The 22,535-nt window shown below is 42.8% G+C and overlaps 1 protein-coding gene across 3 annotated transcripts; it reads left to right on the top strand.

The window, feature by feature from the left end:
• The first annotated feature begins 16,669 nt into the window (after positions 1–16,669).
• LOC115160993 (mRNA decay activator protein ZFP36L1) lies at positions 16,670–21,067 on the top strand. Of its 3 annotated transcripts, XM_029711829.1 has the most exons (3): positions 16,681–16,774; positions 17,652–17,754; positions 18,162–21,067. In XM_029711829.1, the coding sequence occupies exon 3, from the start codon at positions 18,171–18,173 to the stop codon at positions 19,146–19,148; it is 978 nt and encodes a 325-aa protein (XP_029567689.1). In that variant the 5' UTR covers positions 16,681–16,774; positions 17,652–17,754; positions 18,162–18,170; the 3' UTR covers positions 19,149–21,067. The 3 variants fall into 3 exon arrangements, with proteins under 3 accessions (XP_029567608.1, XP_029567689.1, XP_029567522.1); XM_029711748.1 differs by lacking the exon at positions 17,652–17,754 and having other exon boundaries at positions 16,670–16,774; XM_029711662.1 differs by lacking the exons at positions 16,681–16,774; positions 17,652–17,754 and adding an exon at positions 16,782–16,874.
• The last annotated feature ends 1,468 nt before the right edge of the window (positions 21,068–22,535 follow it).

Raw genomic sequence — 22,535 nt, 5'->3', positions numbered from 1 at the left:
TGCACGCGCACATCAACGATCGTCTGCGTTGCCAAGGGACTAGAAACGATTCGGTTGACCGTTTTATGTGTGGATTAATTGTCGGAGTAGAGGACCTTGTGCATTTCAGGTAAAATAACAACTCAATGTTTATATCCCAGGACAAATTAGCTAGCAACAGCAAGCTAGCTAAATAGGACAAATTACCAAGCAAGTGCAAGCTAGCTAGCTAAATTGCCATAATTGTTTAATGCTTTTCGACCTGTCCCTGTCACGACTTCCTCCGAATTCGGTCCCTCTCCTTGTTCGGGCGACGTTCGGCAGTCGACGTCACCGGTCTTCTAGCCATCACCGATCCACCTTTCATTTTCCATTTGTTTTGTCTTGTCTTCCCACACACCTGGTTTCAATTCCATCAATTACATGTTGTGTATTTAACCCTCTGTTCCCCCCATGTCCTTGCCCGGTATTGTTTATTGTAAGTGCTTGTGCACGTTATGTCTGGTGTGTGTCGGGTTTTGTACCCATTTATTGATTGTTCTGTTTTCCGGTGGTTTTTATTATTAAACTGCGTCGCTGGAAACACAGTTTTTGCTCTCCTGCGTCTGACTTCTCTGCCGACAGTACGCACCCCTTACAGTCCCCAAATTAATGTAATTGGTTCAGAGTTTGTTTTGATATTTTAACCTGCGTGTCGTGATCGCGTTTGGTGTGGGGGGACAAAATACATTTATGCACGATGGCGCACGATGGCGCACGCACGCAGACGGTTTGGGTTCCATGTAAGGGAAACATTCTAAATAAAGTAAAGTCCTGAACTGATTTCACCCAGAACAAAGAAGAATGTTTTAATATTGTGTGAAACTATTCCTTTGTAAATATAAAAAAATGAAAAAACATTGGCCATTTAATTAATCATAGAGTACAAGCAGGTGAGCTTGTTCTAGTCTTTTTTTGGACATGTTCTGGTGTTTTGTGCTGGAAAACTGAGTGTGTCGAGCATAACACGTCAACCCTGTTACCCACAGACAGGATTTTGTGAAGCTTGCATTCAATTGCCACTCCCTGTTGCACACAACAAGCGTCCATTCTCCCAGTCATGAGGGGATTTATGGCTGATTTAAGATGAAATCATCAACCCTGTTACGATCAACCCCGTTACGGTCAACCCTGTTATGGCCACCCTGTTACGTTCAACACTATTATGGTCAAACCTGTTTTAGTCAACATGATACGATCAACCCCGTCACGGTCAACCCCGTTACCGTCAACCATGTTATAGTCAACCTGTTACGGTCACCCTTGTTACTTTATTTGGCACTTAATTGACACTACTATAGTATTTTCTTTTATTTAACCTCTTGAGATGGAAAACATGTTTTTTATGAAGTTGAACATGTGCTCTACATGACAATGTTCAAGATACACTTCTTAAAAGGCACGGAATTGGTTCAATGATACCCAATTACACTAGGAGGTAAATGAGGGGCCTAATAGACTCCATGCAGGCCTGCACTTTGTGCCCTGGTCTCCTACTACCATTACAGCCCTTTGTAATCTGTGTGTTGTTGTCTGCTGTCTTTAGGAGTGGTGACATGCTGATATATTTGTAATCAACCCACCTGTCTGTTTGTCGGGTCTCAAACCCTAACCATTTGTCTGACCATGCAGACATCAAGAGCTGTGAAAGAAACTCTTTCTGGCCTTGTTCTGTGTGTGTGTGTGTGTGTGTGTGTGTGTAACTCGAGAACTAGAACAAAATCATGTGGGACAGGTGTTGTGCGCAGGAAAGCATTCCCTCCCCATACATACTGACCCATTTCTGTTGTTTCCCAGCAACACTGCTGCCACGTGCAGGTTAGACACACACACACACACACACACACACACACACACACACACACACACACACAAACTGTGCTGGGTAATGACACAATCGCCAGAGCCATCACCATTATTCATTACAAATCAGACCTTGAATAAAATCCAGGCTGCCACATCACTACTAAAAAACAGTAACAGTGGGGACTGTGAAGAGACATACACATACAGGTACAGACACACACATACGCACACCCACTCTACACACACGTACATTGTGATATTGTTGTATGGTGGTATTATACATTTTTTATTGTAGATATATAGTGGTGTAATAATGTTATATGATGTATTGTTTTATCTTCTTTTTTATGTTTGATGTAAGTGCCTTATTGTGTTTGGACCTCAGGAAGAGTATCTGCTGCCTTAGTAGGAACTAATGGGGATCCATAATAAATACAAATACAAATACTAAACATGAAGTAATTCATGATCTACAGCGTGCTGCTGCATACACTACATGGCCAAAAGTATGTGGACACCTGCTCGTTGAACATCTCATTCCAAAATCATGGGTATTCATTTGGAGTTGGTCCCCCCTTTGCTGTTATAATAGCCTCCACTCTTCTGGAAAGGCTTTCCACTAGTTGTTGGAACATTGCTGCAGGGACTTGCTTCCACTCAGCCACGAGCATTTGTGAGGTTGGGCACTGATGTTGGGCAATTAGGCCTGGCTCGCAGTCGGTGTTCCAATTCATCCCAAAGGTGTTCGATGGGGTTGAGGTCAGGGCTCTGTGCAGGGCAGTCAAGTTCTTCCACACCGATCTCAACAAACCATTTCTGTATGGACCTTGCTTTGTGCACAAGGACATTTTCATGCTGAAATAGCAAAGTGCCTTTCCTAAGCTGTTGCTACAAAGTTGGAAGCACAGAATTGTCTATAATGTCATTGTATGCTGTAGCGTTAAGATTTTCCCTTCACTGGAACTAAGGGGTCCAGCCCGAACCATGAAAAACAGCCCCAGACCATTATTTATCCTCCACCAAACTTAACAGTTGGCACTATGCATTCGGGCAGGTAGCGTTCTCCTGGCATCTGCCAAATCCAGATTCGTCGGACTGCCAGAAGATGAAGTGTGATTCATCACTCCAGGGAACGCATTTCCAATGGCGGCGAGCGTTACACCACTCCAGCTGACTCTTGGCATTGCGCATTGTGTGCGGCTGCTCGGCCAACGAACAGTTCTTGTGCTGACGTTACTTCCAGAGGCAGTTTGAAACTCGGTACTGAATGTTGCAACCGAGTACAGACAATATTTACACGCTACGCGCTTCAGCACTTGGCGGTCCAGTTCTGTGAGCTTGTGTGACCTACCACTTGGCGGCTGAGCCGTTGTTGCTTCTAGATGTTTCCACTTCACAATAACAACACTACAGTTGACCGAAGCAGCTCTAGCATGGCAGAAATTTGACGAACTGTCTTTTTGGAAAAGTGGCATCCAATGGCGGTGCCACGTTGAAAGTCACTGACCTCTTCAGTACGGGCCATTCTGCTGCCAATGTTTGACTATGGAGATTGCATGACTATGTGCCCCATTTTATACACCTGTCAGCAACGGGAATGGCTGAAAAGGCCAAATCCACTAATTTGAAAGGGTATCCACATACTTTTGGCCATGTAGTGTACGCGCAGAAAATATCTAAAGCTTCAGAGGCTGAAATATGTGTCTCCTTAAGGTTCTAGCTCTGAAATGGTCTGTGACGTGATTTAAGGCGATAGCATTCCTCAGAACCCCTGAGATAACTTAAAGCGGTGGAAAGAAAGACTGAAAGAAAGAAAGATAAAGAAAGAAAGGAACATAAGAGGAAAAGAAAGAAGGCCCGTTTGTCGTCGTTCACTAACAGCCGTGAGCATCTCTTTGATTCTAACTCACATGACACCTTCTCAGGTCTCTACGGCAACCGTCCACAATGACCAAGATGCAACTGGGAATAATGACCTCATGAATCCTCGTCTCAGGCCGAGGAGAAAGGACAGGAAGCCTAGAGAGAGGTCATTTGTGTTCTCAATGAGTTGGGATAACAGCAGCGAAACCGCACAATGACATTGGAGTTGACACTTGACACAAGCGCTGCCCATTGCCATTAGGCCTTTGAACACTTAGGAGAGAAAAATTGACTTGACAATTCTGTGATCTTCAGTTGAGTGCTGACGTACGGCAAAGCTATGAGGGTCACAATTCATTATGGCGGGTTCACTTGAAAGCTAACATCCTGGCTGTAAATCAGATATGGCAGTTGACCGTGGGCTTTTCAAGTTTTGAAGCGAAGGGACAGATGCATTGTGAAATATGGAGTGTTTGATTTGGCAGCCCAGCTGCAGTGCAAGGTCCACTGTCTGGGGTATGAGACTGCGAGAGAGAAAGAGAGAGAGAGTCAGAGGGATCGAGCGAGAGAGCACGTCTGTTGTGTGTGTGTGTGTGTGTGTGTGTGTGTGTGCACACGTCGGCGGCCAGGGAAAGTCCCCAGATTCTCCAATCAGAGAAACACTCGCCCTCCTCCGTCATTTCATTTTGATGAATGATGGCCAATTTTACCATACCAATCCGAATGCCACGATTACAAAAAAGTCTCCCTGCTTGGAAACAATTGTGTAAAAAAGGCTTATTTTCCTAGTCAAAGTGGAGGAATCATTCAAGGACGTAACCACTTCCATCTTTGTGGCTTTGAACATCCTGAAATAGTGTGCTGACTTCTCAGCACAAAGAATCTTGGTCTTTCATGTGACATGACAGAGTATTTCTGTCATGTTCATGGTCGACAATGAGGCGACCATCATCATCTCTAACCACACAGGCTGGGGTAGATGGTCGGGTAACCTTCCAACCATATGGTTTGATGTCACCTCCAGTTTGATGTCACCAAATCCCCAGAATGTCTCATCCATATCATGTCCTGTCCATCCTGAGGCTATGGGCCAGTGACCTCACATAGCATGTAGAGGAATCCCTGTCATAATAGTAGAAACACAAGCTATTCTCTCAGAGAAGTGGAGATAAATAGAAGACAGCACTGTACTGTATCTACAGTCAACGGCACTGTGATCACATAGAGCGTAGCTCGGTCCCCAATCTCTGTACTTCTGTATAGACAACTTGTTCTTCATTACATTGACCACAGGAGTTGGCAAGGCAGCAGATCAGGCTACATAGAGAGCTCAGCAGGAGAAAGTTATTACCATTGACCTACAGTCAGGGTTAGTGGCAGGAAAAAAAGCACTATATCAGATCAAAATAATCAGATAAACATTATGTCATTCAAGTCAGGCGACTAGTATGGCTCTGAGCCAGGAGTGACATCATCATCACTGTCCACAGAGCTCAAAACATAGCTTGCCTTACTTCCTCACAAATCCTAAAAACACATTAGCTCTCTTCAGGTTGCCCTAGGAGGTCTCACCAAGGATTGAGTTTCATATCAAAGTCTTTTGCGATGGTAACCTCTGATCTTTACCTCTCGACAGCTCTGTAAATACGTTATCTGTGTGTGTATGTGCGTGTGTGCGTGAGTGCATGCTTGTTTGTGTGTGTGTGTGTGTGTGTGTGTATGTGTGTGTGTGTGCGAGTGCGTGCGTGCTTGTGTTTGTGCTTGTGCGTACAAGCATGTTCCTCATAAAATATCTGCCCTGGAAACCTTTGGCCTCACGATTCGTCTCGTTTCATTATGTGAGGACATGGGTTGGGAATGTGAAGCAGGGGGATATTGCGTGACCAGGGGCTATTTCTGGTTATTGGATATTTACCCTTTACTATGAACGGATAGATATTTATGAGACCATGCCAATACAAATGAGAACAGACATGGCTGTGTACCAAATGGTACCCTTTTCCTTATACAGTGCACTACTTTTAACCAGAGCCCTAACTCAAATATAGTGCACCACTTTTAACCAGAGCCCTATCTCAAATATAGTGCACTACTTTTAACCAGAGCCCTAACTCAAATATAGTGCACTACTTTTAACCAGAGCCCTCACTCAAATATAGTGCACTACTTTTAACCAGAGCCCTAACTCAAATATAGTGCACTACTTTTAACCAGAGCCCTATCTCAAATATAGTGCACTACTTTTAACCAGAGCCCTAACTCAAATATAGTGCACTACTTTTAACCAGAGCCCTAACTGAAATATAGTGTACCACTTTTAACCAGAGCCCTAACTCAAATAGAATATAGTGCACCAAATAGGGAAAAGGGTGGCATTTGGGACACAGGGAGAAAGAGCTTTATTGTTTTTCATCTCTGAATATTCATCACGTGTTGAATGTTGGTCTTACATCAGTTGGAGATTGTGCTGTTTGCTAGCCAGCTAGACAAGGGTTAGGACATATCCAGAAATATACACAGCGATCATACATGGCTAGAACCAATGCGTTCGTACAGATGGTACTCGCGTTCGTACAGATGGTACTCGCGTTCGTACAGATGGTACTCGCGTTCGTACAGATGGTACTCTGCGTTCGTACAGATGGTACTCTGCGTTCGTACAGATGGTACTCTGCGTTCGTACAGATGGTACTCTGCGTTCGTACAGATGGTACTCTGCGTTCGTACAGATGGTACTCTGCGTTCGTACAGATGGTACTCTGCGTTCGTACAGATGGTACTCGCGTTCGTACAGATGGTACTCTGCGTTCGTACAGATGGTACTCTGCGTTCGTACAGATGGTACTCTGCGTTCGTACAGATGGTACTCTGCGTTCGTACAGATGGTACTCTGCGTTCGTACAGATGGTACTCTGCGTTCGTACAGATGGTACTCTGCGTTCGTACAGATGGTGCTCATGTAGATAACAGCTATTTGGTCATAAAAGCATGAAAGATGAAAGTGAACTTGAACTGAATGCTTACATATTTAAGAGCTGCTATGTTATCCTTATATTCTTATATTACTCATTCTAATATTATTCAATAACATTTTTGATCAAAACTGTTTTATATATAGGAATGTATCATATAGAATCATTAGCCTACATAGTTGTAGTATGTCCTCACTCTTTCTCTTTACGGTGTATCCTTTAGTAATAGCCAGATTATTATCTTATCATTTTGACAGTTCTGATTCATTATGAAATCTAATGGCCATGTTCCTTTCCAGATGTAACTCTAGATGATCAGACCCACGAGTCCAATGTTTTTGCCACTTCCAGAGGGACAACGGGCCTTATGTAATAAGACAAACATCTGCTCACGGACTCAAGGTGATCAGTCACCCAATGACAGCCACGATTGTGCAGGTGAGGGATGCTGTCCCAGTCCCAGAGACTAACCGACCTCCTCCGGAGAGGCCCAACTCTTCCATATGTCACTCAGTGGTCAGATAAACATGTTACAGAAAGAAGGGGGGGATGAGAACGGAGTGGACATGGGAGAGAGCGAGAGAGAGAGGGAGAGAGATAGAGAGGAATGAAAACTGGGTCGACTACGTGTGACCCCTCCCCTCCTCCATCTCCTCCCCCTTGACTTTCCTCTGCCCTCTCCGTCCTTCCCTCCTCCTATTTCCTCCTCCCAGCCATGCAGCACATGTTGCCAACACATGAACGGCTTCCTCAGTTGTTAGAAATGGTTAAGTCACATCGGCAAGCGTCCCCACAGTAGTTCTGACATGACAGAGCATTTTGTCCCCACACACTATCTCACTCAGGGGCGGCAGGTAGCCTAGTAGTTAGAGCGTTGGACTAGTAACCGAAAGGTTGCAAGATTGAATCTCCAAGCTGACAAGGTAAAAATCTGTCTTTCTGCCCCTGAACAAGGCAGTTAACCCACTGTTCCTAGGCCGTCATTGAAAATAAGAATTTGTTCTTAACTGGCCTAGTTAAATAAAGGTAGAAAAAAAATACTCTACAACTCTCTTTCTCGCTTTACAACTCTCTCTTTTTCTTTGACTCACTGCACTCCAGTCAATACCTTCGCTTTCACTTTCTCCTCCCCTCTTTTTGATCATCCTTCTTGATCATCCTTCTCTACTATCTCCAAATCAATTCCCTCCTTTTTTTCATGCACACCATGACACACATGACAAGTAACAAAAAGAGTGATAGACAAGGACAGTCACATTCATTTAAAATACAACGATATACAAACAATACAAAAAAATACAAATATGATGTGCGTCTGTGTGTTTGTTTCAAATCAAATCAAACTTTATTTCAAATCAAACTTTATTTGTCACATGCGCCGAATACAACAAGTGTAGACCCTACCGTGAAATGCTTACTTACAAGCCCTTAACTAACAGTGCAGTTCAAGAAGAGTTAAGTGTGTCCTCCTTACAGCTGTTCCATGAGATGTTGTTGAATCTTTTTTTAAAAGGTCATTTTGCTGTTTGCTTGAGTAATTGGAGATGGAAGGGTGCATTGCCGTGAATTCATTTTGGACTTGGGGACTGTGAAGAGATCCCTGGTGGCATGTCTTGTGGAGTATGTATGGATGTCTGAGCTGAATGTTATTTGATTATGCAGACAATCTGACATTTTCATTACAGTAATATGAGAGTTAATCTCTCATCAACCCTCAACCAGGAAAGAGTAGTGTGCATGTTGCTGAAGTTAGTTCTGTATGTGCAGTTAAGGGAAAGGCGTGCTGCTCTGTTTTGAGCCAGCTGCAGCTTTGCTAGGTCTTTGCTGCACTTGACCATATTACCAGACATTAATCAAGATGGGACAAGATCAGAGTCTTAACAACTAGTACAGTTGATCTTTGTGTCAAAAACACAGAACATCGTTTTATAACAGACATACCCCTCCCCAACTTTGTCAATATGACCTGACCTTGATAACTGACCATCTGATGTTAATCCTGGGAGTTTAGCTTCCTCAACTTCCTCAATGGTCACACCCTTTATATAAAACTCCAGTTGAGGTTTAGGTCTTAAATTTTTTTTAGAACCAAATACAATGCTTTTAGTTTATTGTTAATCCCCCATTCTGATACTGACTGTAATTCCTTATTTAGCATTTCAGTGAGCTCACTGACTTTGGCTGGAGAGTGTGGAGTCATCCGCATACATAGTCTTTCTAGCTTTGTGTAAGACCAGTGGCAAATCATTTGAAAAAAAATAGACAAGAGTAACAGCCCAAGGCAACTGCCCTGAGGGACACCGCACTGATGTTAGAGAAGCTTCTATTGAAGGACACTCTCTGGGTTCTATGGAAAAGTAACTCTCCAACCATGTGATGGCAGGTGATGCAAAGTCGTATCAAGTTCCTTAAATGACAATTTATGATCAATAAAATCAAAGGCTGCACTGAATCTAACAACACAGATCCAACTATCATCTTATTATCCATTTATTTGAACCAATCTGTCATTTGAATCAGTGCAGTACAAGTTGAGTGCCTTTCTCTATATGCATGCTGAAAGTCAGTAGTTAACTTGTTCTCTGATAAATAGCATTGTATTTGCCTAGTTAAGTAAAAGGTAACATTTAATCTCTCCATCAGTTTAAATAGAACAGGCATCAAACTGATTGGTCGGCTGTTATAGCCAGCAAAGTGTGCTTTACTATTTTTAGGCAGTGGAATTACTTTAGCTTTCTTCTACACCTGTGGACACACACACTCCTTTAGTCTTTGGTTAAAGATCTAGCACATAGGGGTGGTAATACAGTCTGCTACCGTTCTCTATAGTTTCCCATCCAGGTAGTCTATACCTGGTGGTGCTACCGTTCTCTATAGTTTCCCATCCAGGTAGTCTATACCTGGTGGTAATACAGTCTGCTACCGTTCTCTATAGTTTCCCATCCAGGTAGTCTATACCTGGTGGTAATACAGTCTGCTACCGTTCTCTATAGTTTCCCATTCAGGTAGTCTATACCCGGTGGTAATACAGTCTGCTACCGTTCTCTGTAGTTTCCCATCCAGGTAGTCTATACCTGGTGGTAATACAGTCTGCTACCGTTCTCTATAGTTTCCCATCCAGGTAGTCTGTAGCTGGTGGTAATACAGTCTGCTACTGTTCTCTATAGTTTCCCATCCAGGTAGTCTGTAGCTGGTGGTAATACAGTCTGCTACTGTTCTCTATAGTTTCCCATTCAGGTAGTCTATACCTGGTGGTAATACAGTCTGCTACCGTTCTCTATAGTTTCCCATCCAGGTAGTCTATACCTGGTGGTGCTACCGTTCTCTATAGTTTCCCATCCAGGTAGTCTATACCTGGTGGTAATACAGTCTGCTACTGTTCTCTATAGTTTCCCATCCAGGTAGTCTATACCCGGTGGTAATACAGTCTGCTACCGTTCTCTATAGTTTCCCATCCAGGTAGTCTATACCTGGTGGTAATACAGTCTGCTACCGTTCTCTATAGTTTCCCATCCAGGTAGTCTATACCTGGTGGTAATACAGTCTGCTACCATTCTCTATAGTTTCCCATTCAGGTAGTCTGTACCCGGTGGCTCGTCATTATTGATGGATAACATTAGTTTTCTATCTCTTCCAGACTAACTTGACCAACATCAAAACAACAATCCTTCTCTTTCATTATTAGATATTTTATACAAAAACATGATGGTTCACTGTTCAATGTTGTCATTTCACTTCTGAGTTTTACACTTTACTAGTGAAATAGTCATTGAATTACCATAAGGCTGCTTTGCGGCCTCACACTCACTGCCTGTGGGGGAGGGAATGATGTGTGTATGTCTGTGTGGAGGGAAGTGGGTGAAGAAGAGAGAGATGGAAACAAATGGGGCTTGATGGAGGAGGGCATGAAGTGAGTGAGTGGGGGTTGGAGGTTTGGGGGTGGAAACATCTAAACGCAAGTGGTCAGAGACATGCTATCCATGTTTACATGCCCACAAACTGACTTCTCTGGTGGAAAATGCAATCTGTGGAACACCCCTGCAATCTGTGGAACACCCCTGCAATCTGTGGAACACCCCTGCAATCTGTGGAACACCCCTGCCATCTGTGGAACACCTCTGCCATCTGTGGAACACCCCTGCAATCCGTGGAACACCCCTGCAATCTGTGGAACACCCCTGAAATCTGTGGAACACCCCTGCACTCTGTGGAACACCTCTGCAATCTGTGGAACACCCCTGCAATCTGTGGAACACCCCTGCAATCTGTGGAACACCCCTGCAATCTGTGGAACACCCCTGCAATCCGTGGAACACCCCTGCAATCTGTGAAACACCCCTGCAATCTGTGGAACACCCCTGCAATCTGTGGAACACCCCTGCAATCTGTGGAACACCCCTGCAATCTGTGGAACAACCCACCTTCTGCGGTTGTTTTTTGTTATTTCAAGCTTTCAAATTGTTGCATGTGTTTTCTTCAGGGGAAAAAAAAAAATGTATGAAATGTATGCATTCACTACTGTAAGTCGCTCTGGATAAGAGCGTCTGCTAAATGACTAAAATGTAAATGTAAAATGTTCTTCCTAAGGGGGTGGAAAGATCTGTTTTGGTTGAGTGGTCTGAACAGAACCAACTGTGACATGGACCACACAACTCCAGATGTGTTCATTCGTCTAAAGCTCTGAGCCTTTTGTCAGGCCTCTTCCCAGCTGCGGTGGGGCCTCTCCCTGTGCAAACATTGCTTTTGTACAACATTCAATGTCAATCGGCTCGACATGAAGAAATCTCGGCCCTTTATTATTAGGCTAAGACTTGACACCAAGAAAAACTTCCTTGCATAATAACTTAACAGGCTCTTTCCTGCCTTTCAATCATCTCTCCTTCATTTGGTGGGAAAAAGAGAGAGTTCAAAAAGAGAAGACGTACGGAAGAGTTCTCTCAAAGGCTAAACGAACGCTTTGCATCCAATTCAGTACACATGATGGAGGAGTGACTCAATCCTTCATGGATTTTTATGGGGTGCTCTTATCTTGCCATGAACTTCTCGTAAAATAACATACCATGAATGAACTCAAATAAATCACAGACGTGCTCTTCAAACAGATAACCCCCCCTCGCTCTCTCTTCCTCTCCCTCAATCAAAAACACACAGACTTTAATCCACTAGAACAATAACAAAGAAAAAAAGTGGGAAATTGAGTTGCAACATGGTAGAAAGAAAATATGTTTCAGAAAATAAACCACATTCCATTTTGTATTGCAAAACAGCACCATGTCAACAGTGTTAGGCGTCCAACACTCTGCACCAAGGTCTCTGGGCTCTGGTGAAGCAAAACATTATAGTCGGAAGATTGCCATGGGAGACTGAAATGGAGACTGTACGGAGAGATGGAGAGAAGAGGGAGAGGAGAGAGAGAGGAGAGAGAGAGGAGAGAGAGAGGAGAGAGAGAGGAGAGAGAGAGGAGAGAGAAAGATGGTTTACTCGTAATGTGGTTTTGTACAATTGGATTACTGCTTCCTGAAATCTGCACATCGCAAGCTTTGTGGGACAACGACCAGATACTGCAGTATACTGTAGCTATAGCTGTTACCTTCTATTCCTCAGCTACCAGAACAGCAACATTTAACACCATTTTTACACTCCTCTGTGCTCCCTTTCTCCTTCTCTTTAGATAATCTGTTCATCCTGTCTGCGCCACCGGAACTCTTTTGGTATTTTTCAAACGCTGTCATTCTCACAGAGGAAAAAGTTCCTGTACTACATTCAATTCTCTAAAAGTATTTACATCATTTGTGTAATTAATCATCCAAATTGACATAATGGCTTTTTCCCGACAGCCTGTTTCATTGACTTGATGAGGACCAGTTAAGTCAAGCCTAATGGGTCGTCTTACTTAACAGCAAACGTTAATCCATTTGACTTGGCCATCACTACAGTTCAGTCAGACTTGGCCATCACTACAGATCAGTCAGACTTGACCATCACTACAGTTCAGTCAGACTTGGCCATCACTACAGATCAGTCAGACTTGGCCATCACTACAGTTCAGTCAGACTTGGCCATCACTACAGATCAGTCAGACTTGGCCATCACTACAGTTCAGTCAGACTTGGCCATCACTACAGATCAGTCAGACTTGGCCATCACTACAGTTCAGTCAGACTTGGCCATCACTACAGATCAGTCAGACTTGACCATCACTACAGTTCAGTCAGACTTGGCCATCACTACAGATCAGTCAGACTTGGCCATCACTACAGATCAGTCAGACTTGGCCATCACTACAGATCAGTCAGACTTGACCATCACTACAGATCAGTCAGACTTGGCCATCACTACAGATCAGTCAGACTTGGCCATCACTACAGATCAGTCAGACTTGACCATCACTACAGATCAGTCAGACTTGGCCATCACTACAGTTCAGTCAGACTTGGCCATCACTACAGATCAGTCAGACTTGGCCATCACTACAGATCAGTCAGACTTGGCCATCACTACAGATCAGTCAGACTTGACCATCACTACAGATCAGTCAGACTTGGCCATCACTACAGATCAGTCAGACTTGGCCATCACTACAGATCAGTCAGACTTGGCCATCACTACAGATCAGTCAGACTTGACCATCACTACAGATCAGTCAGACTTGGCCATCACTACAGATCAGTCAGACTTGGCCATCATAAAATATCATGATGATGATTAGATCATTGGTCAGTGAATCCTTGGCCCTTTGTACTATAAAAGCATGTTTAGACACTAACACAGAAATCAACCATTTTCCACATCAGATCTTTTTTGCCTCCTATGTTTTGGAGAATGCTTTATTTTTACAAAACCAAATGTAAATAGTTGAAAGATTCAGTCGCCCACATTGCATGAGGATGACTCTGTCCCTCTGAGCGTACCCTCCACCCAGCACCAATGACAAACCTTAGGCCTATATTGTGTGTGTGTGTGTGTGTGTGTGTCTGCGTGCGTGTCAAAGCATACATTGGTCTCTCTGGTACCAGTCTCACACGGAGATATATTGAAATTGCAGTGGAAAAAGGAAGCAGCACGTTACATGATATATTTCCTTAGGGCCTCAAGCGAACCAGCCCCTACCACACAAAGCTGCCATCCTCCTGCATGGCATGGGGAATTAAGCATCACTGTGTTTTGTCATGGATCATTTTCATCCTTCCACTGGGCACAGACGTTGACATTTCGTGGAAACAACATTCATTCAACCAGTGTGTGCCCAGTGGGCAGTTACTATTATTTCTAATGAATCACCTTGAACGTCTCAGTTAAATGTTCCTTGGATGGAAACTTATTTAATTCATCACTTGATAACATCTCTTATGTCTTATACTATTTTGGAGGTTAGGAAAAACTGAACAGGTGTGATAATTACGTCCCTGTGTTTTGGTTAATCATGTCACGTGACCTGTATTTTAACCTTTATTTAAAATGTTTTCATCAAACTGTCCCCAAACTGTCAGATGGTCCATCACCGTCCTCAGGAAATTGTTTTCATTTTTGGTCTAACACTCATTTCTGGAAAATGCTTAAAAATCAAGTTTCAAATCCAGGTCATGTGACATGATCAACCAAAACATAGGGCCCTAGTAATGTACAAGGCCTTAATGCCATGAGTTGTGTTGATTTGGGAAATACAAGCATAGGTTTCCCTGCCCTGAAGGAAGTTACGGATTATATAATTCTATGAAAATCATGGAAAGTATGTGCATGTCCCTCTCATACACCATGAGGACTCAAACCAATAACCAAAGACTGGATGAAAATAAGCTGACTGCTGCAACACTGTGGTGACCGCCATCTAATATGGCTGAATCTAACCGCCTCTCTCTCCATCTCGCTCTATTACACATACACACACACAATATCAGAGAGAATATTGTCAAACCAAATCATTAAACAGTTATTCATTAATAAGACAAACAAACGTGCTTCGACCAACAGTTCATCTAGAAGACCCTACTGACACAACATACCTGGCTTTTCTTTGAGGTGTTATTGAACCCACAACAGGTAGCCTAAAAGATCAAGTCAGGAACCAAATATCACAGTATCTGCAATTAGGCTAGCACAGGAATTCACCTATCTGACCTCTTCCATGGTTATGTGGAGGTCACGCTTGAAACAACACCCTCAAGTTTGAACTAGGTCCTCCTTCTCCTCTGCCCTCTGAAATTCAGCAGTAGGCTATATTTGTGATCCCTTCAGACAGCCTGGCCTTGGTTTGTCATGAACAATTTGGATAGGTGGGAGTTTATTGCCTATATTTGGAAAGATAGTGTTGTGTCAATAACGGACGCCTATAGCCACTTTGTAAATAATGTACACATCATGTTGTTTACCTCTGCCTATATGGGACCAACAGCCAATACAGTTGAATCACAACTTTGAGTCCCCCCGGTGATGAATTATAAATGTATCAAAAGGCAAGCAGTGTTTGGGAAGCTACTCTGAAAATATAGTTTACCAAGCTACCAATGAATTCACACTGGAATAAGTTAAGCTACACTAAAGCTACCCTTAAGAAACATACAGTATAGTTTACTTTACTAAAGTTACTTTGACATCCCAAAAAATAAATAATCACATCTACCCACATTAAAAAATACTATAGTGTATACTATGGTAGGAATACCATAGTATTCACTAGTGTTTTTTTACGGACTGAAGTCTGTAGTATTTACTGAAGTATACTGTAGTATTTACAGTTTACTATAATATAAATACTATAGTAAAAAAGCAGTAGTATATACTATAGTAATTACTGTAGTGTTTTTGCGGACTGTAGTATACTGTAGTATACTGTAGTATTTACTGTAGTGTTTTTGCGGACTGTAGTATACTGTAGTATTTACTGTAGTGTTTTGCGGACTGTAGTACAGTATACTGTAGTATTTTTGCAGACTGTAGTATACTGTAGTGTTTTTGGGGACATTACTGTAGTATTTACTAAAAGTGTTTTTATTTTATTATCTTTGACAAACAAGTGGGGGCTTTCTCCTTGAGGAAACCTACTGGAGAAATACTAAAAGGACAACGTTTCCGTAACCTTTAGGTAGGTAGGACCAGGTTCTGAATGGACCCTTACAAAAAAAGATTGCATTCAGAGTGCAGTATATCTGCAGTACTGTAGTATTTACTGCCTATACACTGAAGAATAACTGCAGTTAGAGTGCAGTATAACTACAGTATGTTGCAAATACTGCATCCAAAATAACAATTTTTTTACTGCAGTAATTTTGCAGTGTAACTGCAGTTACAGTGCAGTATAACTGCCATTCAACTGCAGTACATCGAAGTTATTCTGCAAATATTGCATCAAAAATACCACAGTCGACTGCAGTTTCAAAACTGCAGTCTTTTTTTGTGAGGGGAGAGTTTCTGCTTTTTCTATAACCTGTAGAGAACACAATATATGGTTTAAAGGAAAACCTAATCAGTTGTACAACTAAATGCATTCAACTGAAATATGTCTTCCACATTTAACCCAACCCCTCTGAATAAGAGCAGTAAGGAGATTGTCTTATTTGACATGATAAATACTTGGAAAGTAGGTTTCTCACTTATGGGTGGCACAAACTGGGATATGGGGGAGGGGAATGGGAAGGGTATATGCTAATGAAAATCCTGTTGTATTTAATATAGTTTACAAAAATGTAGTGTTTTTGCATACATTTCTGTAGTATTTACTACAGTGTTTTTTTGTGTGGATACTACCGTGTGTAATATAGTATTCTACAGTATACTACAGAATTATAAAGTAAGTGCTGTAGTATTCTATAGTAAACTGCAGTATTTTTTTGTCAGTAAATCTGAAATGTCAGGCTACAATTTGCAATCACAGTTCACTCTGGAGTCAGATGTTAACAGAATGTGTAATTTGCTCAATTAAACACAAAAACGATGAATTAGAATTAGGCAGGTCTGCCGCCACATTTTCATATGTCAATCTAACTGAGGCCCCTCCCAGCCAACATAACCATGCGGCGTTTTAAAAGGATCTGCGCTCAACTTCTGCAGGACAGAGGGGCTCTCTGCAGGGCAGAAAGGACGCGGAAATCTGGACTAACCACAGCCCTGTGTTTTAGGTAACTTTTTTTTTTCTTCTTCCCTCTCTTTACAATAGCCACAACAAAAATGACAGCAACTATCGTTCCTCCTTTCTTAGAATACACCGAAGTGAACAAGGTAACGAATGTTCATTGATTGCTTTGAGCGGAAGGCTGAAGCTAACGTACCGTGCTAGCTCATTAACTTTTTCGGGATTGTTCAGTAAACGTCAGTGAGTACTAGCTGTATGCATGGCATGTAGGTGACAAAGTATAAAGTGCTTAATGGCTGTTAACAATTCAGTACATTTATAATAAATCCCTTACCAGGCAATTTTATGTTCTCGCTGTTCATGTCACATGTTATGTTCGGGTCTAGATAAGTGCTTAGTGTCGCAAGCTTACAATCTAACGTTACCATTTTAAATGTTATGTAGTAACTAAAACTTATCTGACAATACAACGCTTTGCCATCAAACTGTGGGTTCACGTCACATGGTATTAAATGATTTGATGAACAGGTGGATTCAACACGAACGATAGTTAACGTTACTACTAGTTTTGTTGCAGCCGTTTGCGCCGTTGACGTGTGTTTTACTGAGACGCTGTGTCGCGCTGTGTCGCGCTGTGTCGCGCAGGGATGGCAATCAGGTTATTGGTCACGCATAATTAGCAGATGTTATTGCGGGTGTAGTGAAATGCTTGTGTTCCTAGCTCTAACAGTGCATTAGTATCTAACAATACACAACAATACACCAATCTAAAAGTAAAACGATGGAATTAAGAAATATCTAAATATTAGGACGAGCCATGTCGGAGTGGCATTGACTAAAATGGAATACAGTATATACAAATGAGATGAGTAAAGCAGTTTGTAAACATTAAAGCGACCAGTTTTCCATGTCTTTGTATATAGGGCAGCAGCCTCTAAGGTGCAGGGTTGAGTAACCGGGCAATCCCCACTCAGTACGAATTGTAAGCAGCTGTGCCTCAGTTTGAAAACATATTGGATCCCGAAGGTAACATGTCAGCATTTGAATACTGTGTTTATCTATATCCCTTTTGAAATAGATAACCTTCAGCAGATGTTTACTGGTTTTAATCGATTGTCTTATCTATGTAACTAGCATTTGTGAATATTGCTGTCACATGCACATACTAAGGCCATAATTGTTTGGCAGTGCTTTTTGTTTGCTAGTTGCCCATTTGTCTTTACCATGTGACTATGGAGATGAGTCTTTCTATATTGTTGTTCAAGAGCTACCTAGTAGAATTAATATTCTGTTCAATGCAAGTAATAAAAGGTCTGGACTGTAACCTTGATCAAAGTACTGCTAGATCAAAACTTTATTTGTTTCTCATTCACTACTGATTGACATTGACACTTTCTATACATTTTTATGTGACTGTGTTATTTTCTTTACAGAACAATAAGATGTTGAACTACAACAACACTTTCGGTGGGCCCCACAACAACGGCTCCTCCTTGCTGGACAGGAAGGCGGTGGGGGGCAGTGGGCTGTTGCAGCACTGTGACTCAGTCACCATTCCCAACGCTAAATTCAACCAGAACCAGTTCATCAACAGTCTGAAGGTGGACCCCTTCTCGCTCCTGATCGGTGGTTGCGGCAGTAAAAACAAGGAGAACTGCTTCCGAGATCGCTCCTTCTCAGAGACCGGGGAACGCCTCAAGCCGGGCAGTCAGCTCCAGGGTCTCGGCATCGGACAGAGCCAGGGCCAGCAGCAGGTGAACTCCAGCCGCTATAAGACGGAGCTGTGCCGGCCCTTCGAGGAGAATGGCACCTGCAAGTACGGTGACAAGTGCCAGTTTGCCCACGGCATGCAAGAGCTGCGCAGCCTGAGCCGCCACCCCAAGTACAAGACAGAGTTGTGTCGCACCTTCCACACTATGGGCTTCTGCCCCTACGGCCCGCGCTGCCACTTCATCCACAACGCAGAGGAGCGCCGCGGCCCACCGCCACCCCTCTCCACTTTCAACAAGATTGAGCGCCCTCGCCTCCAGCACAGCTTCAGCTTCGCTGGCTTCCCCAGCCAGGGTGGTCTGCAGGTCAGCCCCACCTCGGTCACCCCGCCACCTATCTCCACCGATGAGGACATGAGTGACTGGCCCAGCAAACCCTTCACCTACACCAGCCAGGAGCTGGCCAACCTGTTCGGGCCCAGCTTAGGGGGGGGCCTCTCTGTCTTGGAGCCTGGTCTGCTGACCCCGGCAACACCCTCCCCCACCGCCCCCTGCTTCTTCCGGCCCATGTCGGAGTCTCCCGCCAGTCCCCCGGACTCTCTCTCAGACCTGGAGGGCTACCAGAGCAGTCAGAGCGGCTCGGAGTCCCCCAGCCTGGACGCCTCACGCCGCCTGCCCATCTTCAGCAGGCTCTCCATCTCTGATGATTAGTGTCTACACCCCCCCATGGTCCCGACCCTCGCCTTGTTTACAACCCAGAAGTGGACATGGTAGTTCTATGCAGCAGTGTTGTAGCCACTTAGTCCAATCAAAAAGCAGATTTCCTCCTCTGCAGAAGAACCTCCGCTCCCCTCCTACCCTCATCTCTGATTAATCCGATTAGCCAATGAACAGAGGTGTATTTTTATCTTACCCAAATGGTCATTCAGCCAAGTGGTCACTAAAGAGTCGTGATACGTAGCAGTTAACATGAGAACACTAGTTCAAGACAAGTTGTCCTTGGGTGAAGGGCTACAATAACTGAACGGTAGAGATGGATCTGAACATGTCAGTAAAAGCTCCAGTGTGTCCATGCCAGGAGTCCCCTGTCGTTTTGGTGTAGCAGTTATGCATATCGTCACGTGACCATTGTTGCCTGTGCCACAGCTATCTTCAAACCTCTCATCCTTCTACGTCCCGAGAGGACTTGTGACAAATCAGTGCTCCATTTACAATGGGTCACCTTTCTCTTAAAATTAAACCAGCAAAAATATTATTGGACAATCAGTTCTGATGAAGTGCCTTGGTGATGTCCGATCAATGTGTACCAAGACATCTGTGGGACTACAATGGTTACTTTTAATGATCCCACGTTTTTTTCCTGCCCCTCTATTTTTGAATTGTGTAATTTTTGCATATGGGGACTAGACAAACGCACAGATGGCATTTTGTTTAGAATTAGGGTGGGATGAATGAATTTTATTTTGGTGCTGATATGTGCTCTCTGGCACCATGACGACAACCCCTAAGAATAATCTGTGGTGCCCTTAGAAAATGTCTATCTTTAGTCGTGTTGAAGGTCGGAGGAGTAGGACTGTTCATATGAGTAAACTCTGGCCAATCAATGTTAATATTTGCGCTTGGCCTGTCCTGTCTCCCAGGATACCACCCAGCTTAGTAGATGACTGAGAGGACCCCTCAATCTCCACTGTCAAAAATCTGAGTGAAAAGCTCTTCCATTAATTCCACCTTGTTCAACATTATTATTGTTTAGTTTGTTTTGAAAACCTTGAGGTTTTTCCTTGTCACTGATTATTTAACTTATAAGAATGTATTTATTGCTGATCTTAAGGCATTTTTTTTGTATTTATCTTGATAATGAAACAATAGAATATATTTTCTTTTATGTTAAATTATGATCTTCTCTATTGATTGAAGACTTTTTTTTTTTTTCACAGTTAATATATTATACTGCAATTACTTTTCTGTTTTGTAACTACACTTTGATTTATTTAGAAAGTTAATCTTAATTTAAACTTATTTTTGTTGTATTTATTGTTTTTCCCTGATGTTGAACTGTGGTTTTCAGCTTCTGTTTTCTATCCTAATCCTCTTCCAGTTGTGGATTGCAGCAGCTCTCCAAGGTTCTCTAGAATGCAGACTTGGGTGTCAGTCCTCTTCCTGTTATTTCACTTTCTTTTGACCAGGACAAACATTCATTTTAGTATTTAAGTCACTCTTAGCCTATATAACCAGCATTTTAATGCTGCTAACGACAAATGGAAATGTCTTGAATTAACTAATTATGGACGCTCGCATATTCCACAATGCCATGAACATTATTTTAATTAATTTTTTTGCCAAATAAGGTGATTTTTGTTGTTGCACCAGTCATTCCCATTTAACTACCTATCAATACATTCCACGTATCCCCAAGCATTGTGCCTTTATCACACGTTTTAGAACACAGAGCAGATTTAAGCCTAAACCCCTTGTAGTGGAATAAAGGGGAACAGGGTTGACATCAATCAACAGGTGAATGTATTCTCTTTTTAGCAGCTGTTGCTGTTCTCTACAGTCTTCTTTCTCATGTATTATTTTTGTAATGACAGATTGCAGTTTAAACCAATAAAACCCATATTTCTATTGAATGTCTGTCTTCCTGATTGACAAGGGTTGTTTGCGGCTGAGGTTGGGAAAATGTTCATTATCTTTTCCTTGTTTTTGATGTAATCATTAAATGGCAATGGTGAAAAAATAGTTTGAATGGGGAAAGCAGCATGTGTCCTAGGAGCTGGCTCCATTTGGCCTGGGCATCGAATGGGGACCATAGTTCATGTTGAAGCAGTAATAGATTGTTTGTATCCTACTGCATATCTTTGACTTATTCTCTCACAAGTCTATACACCAGCAAACTGGGGAACTTGGTTTGAAAGGCTTGGGTTTGAGCACGGCCAAGTAGCTAACCTAACCCCAAATACAGTCAAACAAAATTACTTAAACTCTTTTCCAGGAAAACATTTCCAAGACCGGAAATCTAACTTCAGTTCTCTCTCAGGGCCTCCTCAAACTATTGCTGGTGGGCTGCTTTACTCTGATTAGAAGCAACCGAGGAATAGCAACAAACTTTCAGTGTTGCGCCCTATCTCGAGGACCTAGATCAGCCTTTCACAGGCTGCGTCACCATGGTTACTGTAAGGTAGGAAACTTGAGCTTTTATGGTGTTGACTCTCCCATGTATTTTGGCCCTAATTCTCTCTTCTCCCCCCAGTCCCTCAGTTAGGCCTGTTACAGCTGATGAATTGCGGGTTCAGTTTATTTGTTATTCCACGCTAGGCAGAGCCAGGGCCGGGCCCCCGAGGCCTGGTCTTATCTCTAATTTCCTCACAGAGACAAGTTAGACTAATGGAGCAGCCGTGTTCCTAAGTCAATACAAACTTGAAGCAAAACAGTGGGTCTTTCATTGTAGTACGCCGAGCTGCAAAGCTAAAAACATCTCTTGTTTTGCTTACTTCTTACCTCATGATCCAGCTAAGACGTTGTTGGTTCAGTTTTCAGTACAGGGTTTCCCAAACACTGTCCTCCCGAGTGCACATTTCGTAAATTTTTTTGCCCTAGCATTATAGCATTACTCAGCTGATTCAGATAATCAAAGCTTGATATGTTGGTTAATTGAAGCAGCTGTGTAGTGTTAAGGCAAAAACCAAAACGTGCACCCAGGGGGGGCTGAGTTTGCGAAACCTTACACAGGCTCTCAGCTGCCTTAAAGACATGCTCCGAAACTTTGGCAACTAAGTAATTTATTTTTTTAAACCTACGTCTTTGGATTGGGTTTGTCAATGTTTAGTTCAAAATCTGAGCAGTATTACTGTCTTACCTCAATTAGCCACTAAATCCCTAATTTGAAAGCGACTGCTCTTCTGGAAGCTCTGCTGCACCATTTTCCCCCACGTGAGCCAGCTCCCTAGCAATTTGAGTTATAGCCAATGAGCTCAGACTCTCGCCATTTGAGTGACAGCTAACACGGGCACCCTCATAGATATCATCCTAACCAACTTGCCCTCCAAATACACCTCTGCTGTTTTCAACCAAGATCTCAGCGATCATTGCCTGCATCCG

Source organism: Salmo trutta, chromosome 1 (genome assembly GCF_901001165.1).
Source record: "Salmo trutta chromosome 1, fSalTru1.1, whole genome shotgun sequence".
Taxonomy (NCBI): domain Eukaryota; kingdom Metazoa; phylum Chordata; class Actinopteri; order Salmoniformes; family Salmonidae; genus Salmo; species Salmo trutta.
This window is presented reverse-complemented; position numbering and strand designations above follow the sequence as displayed.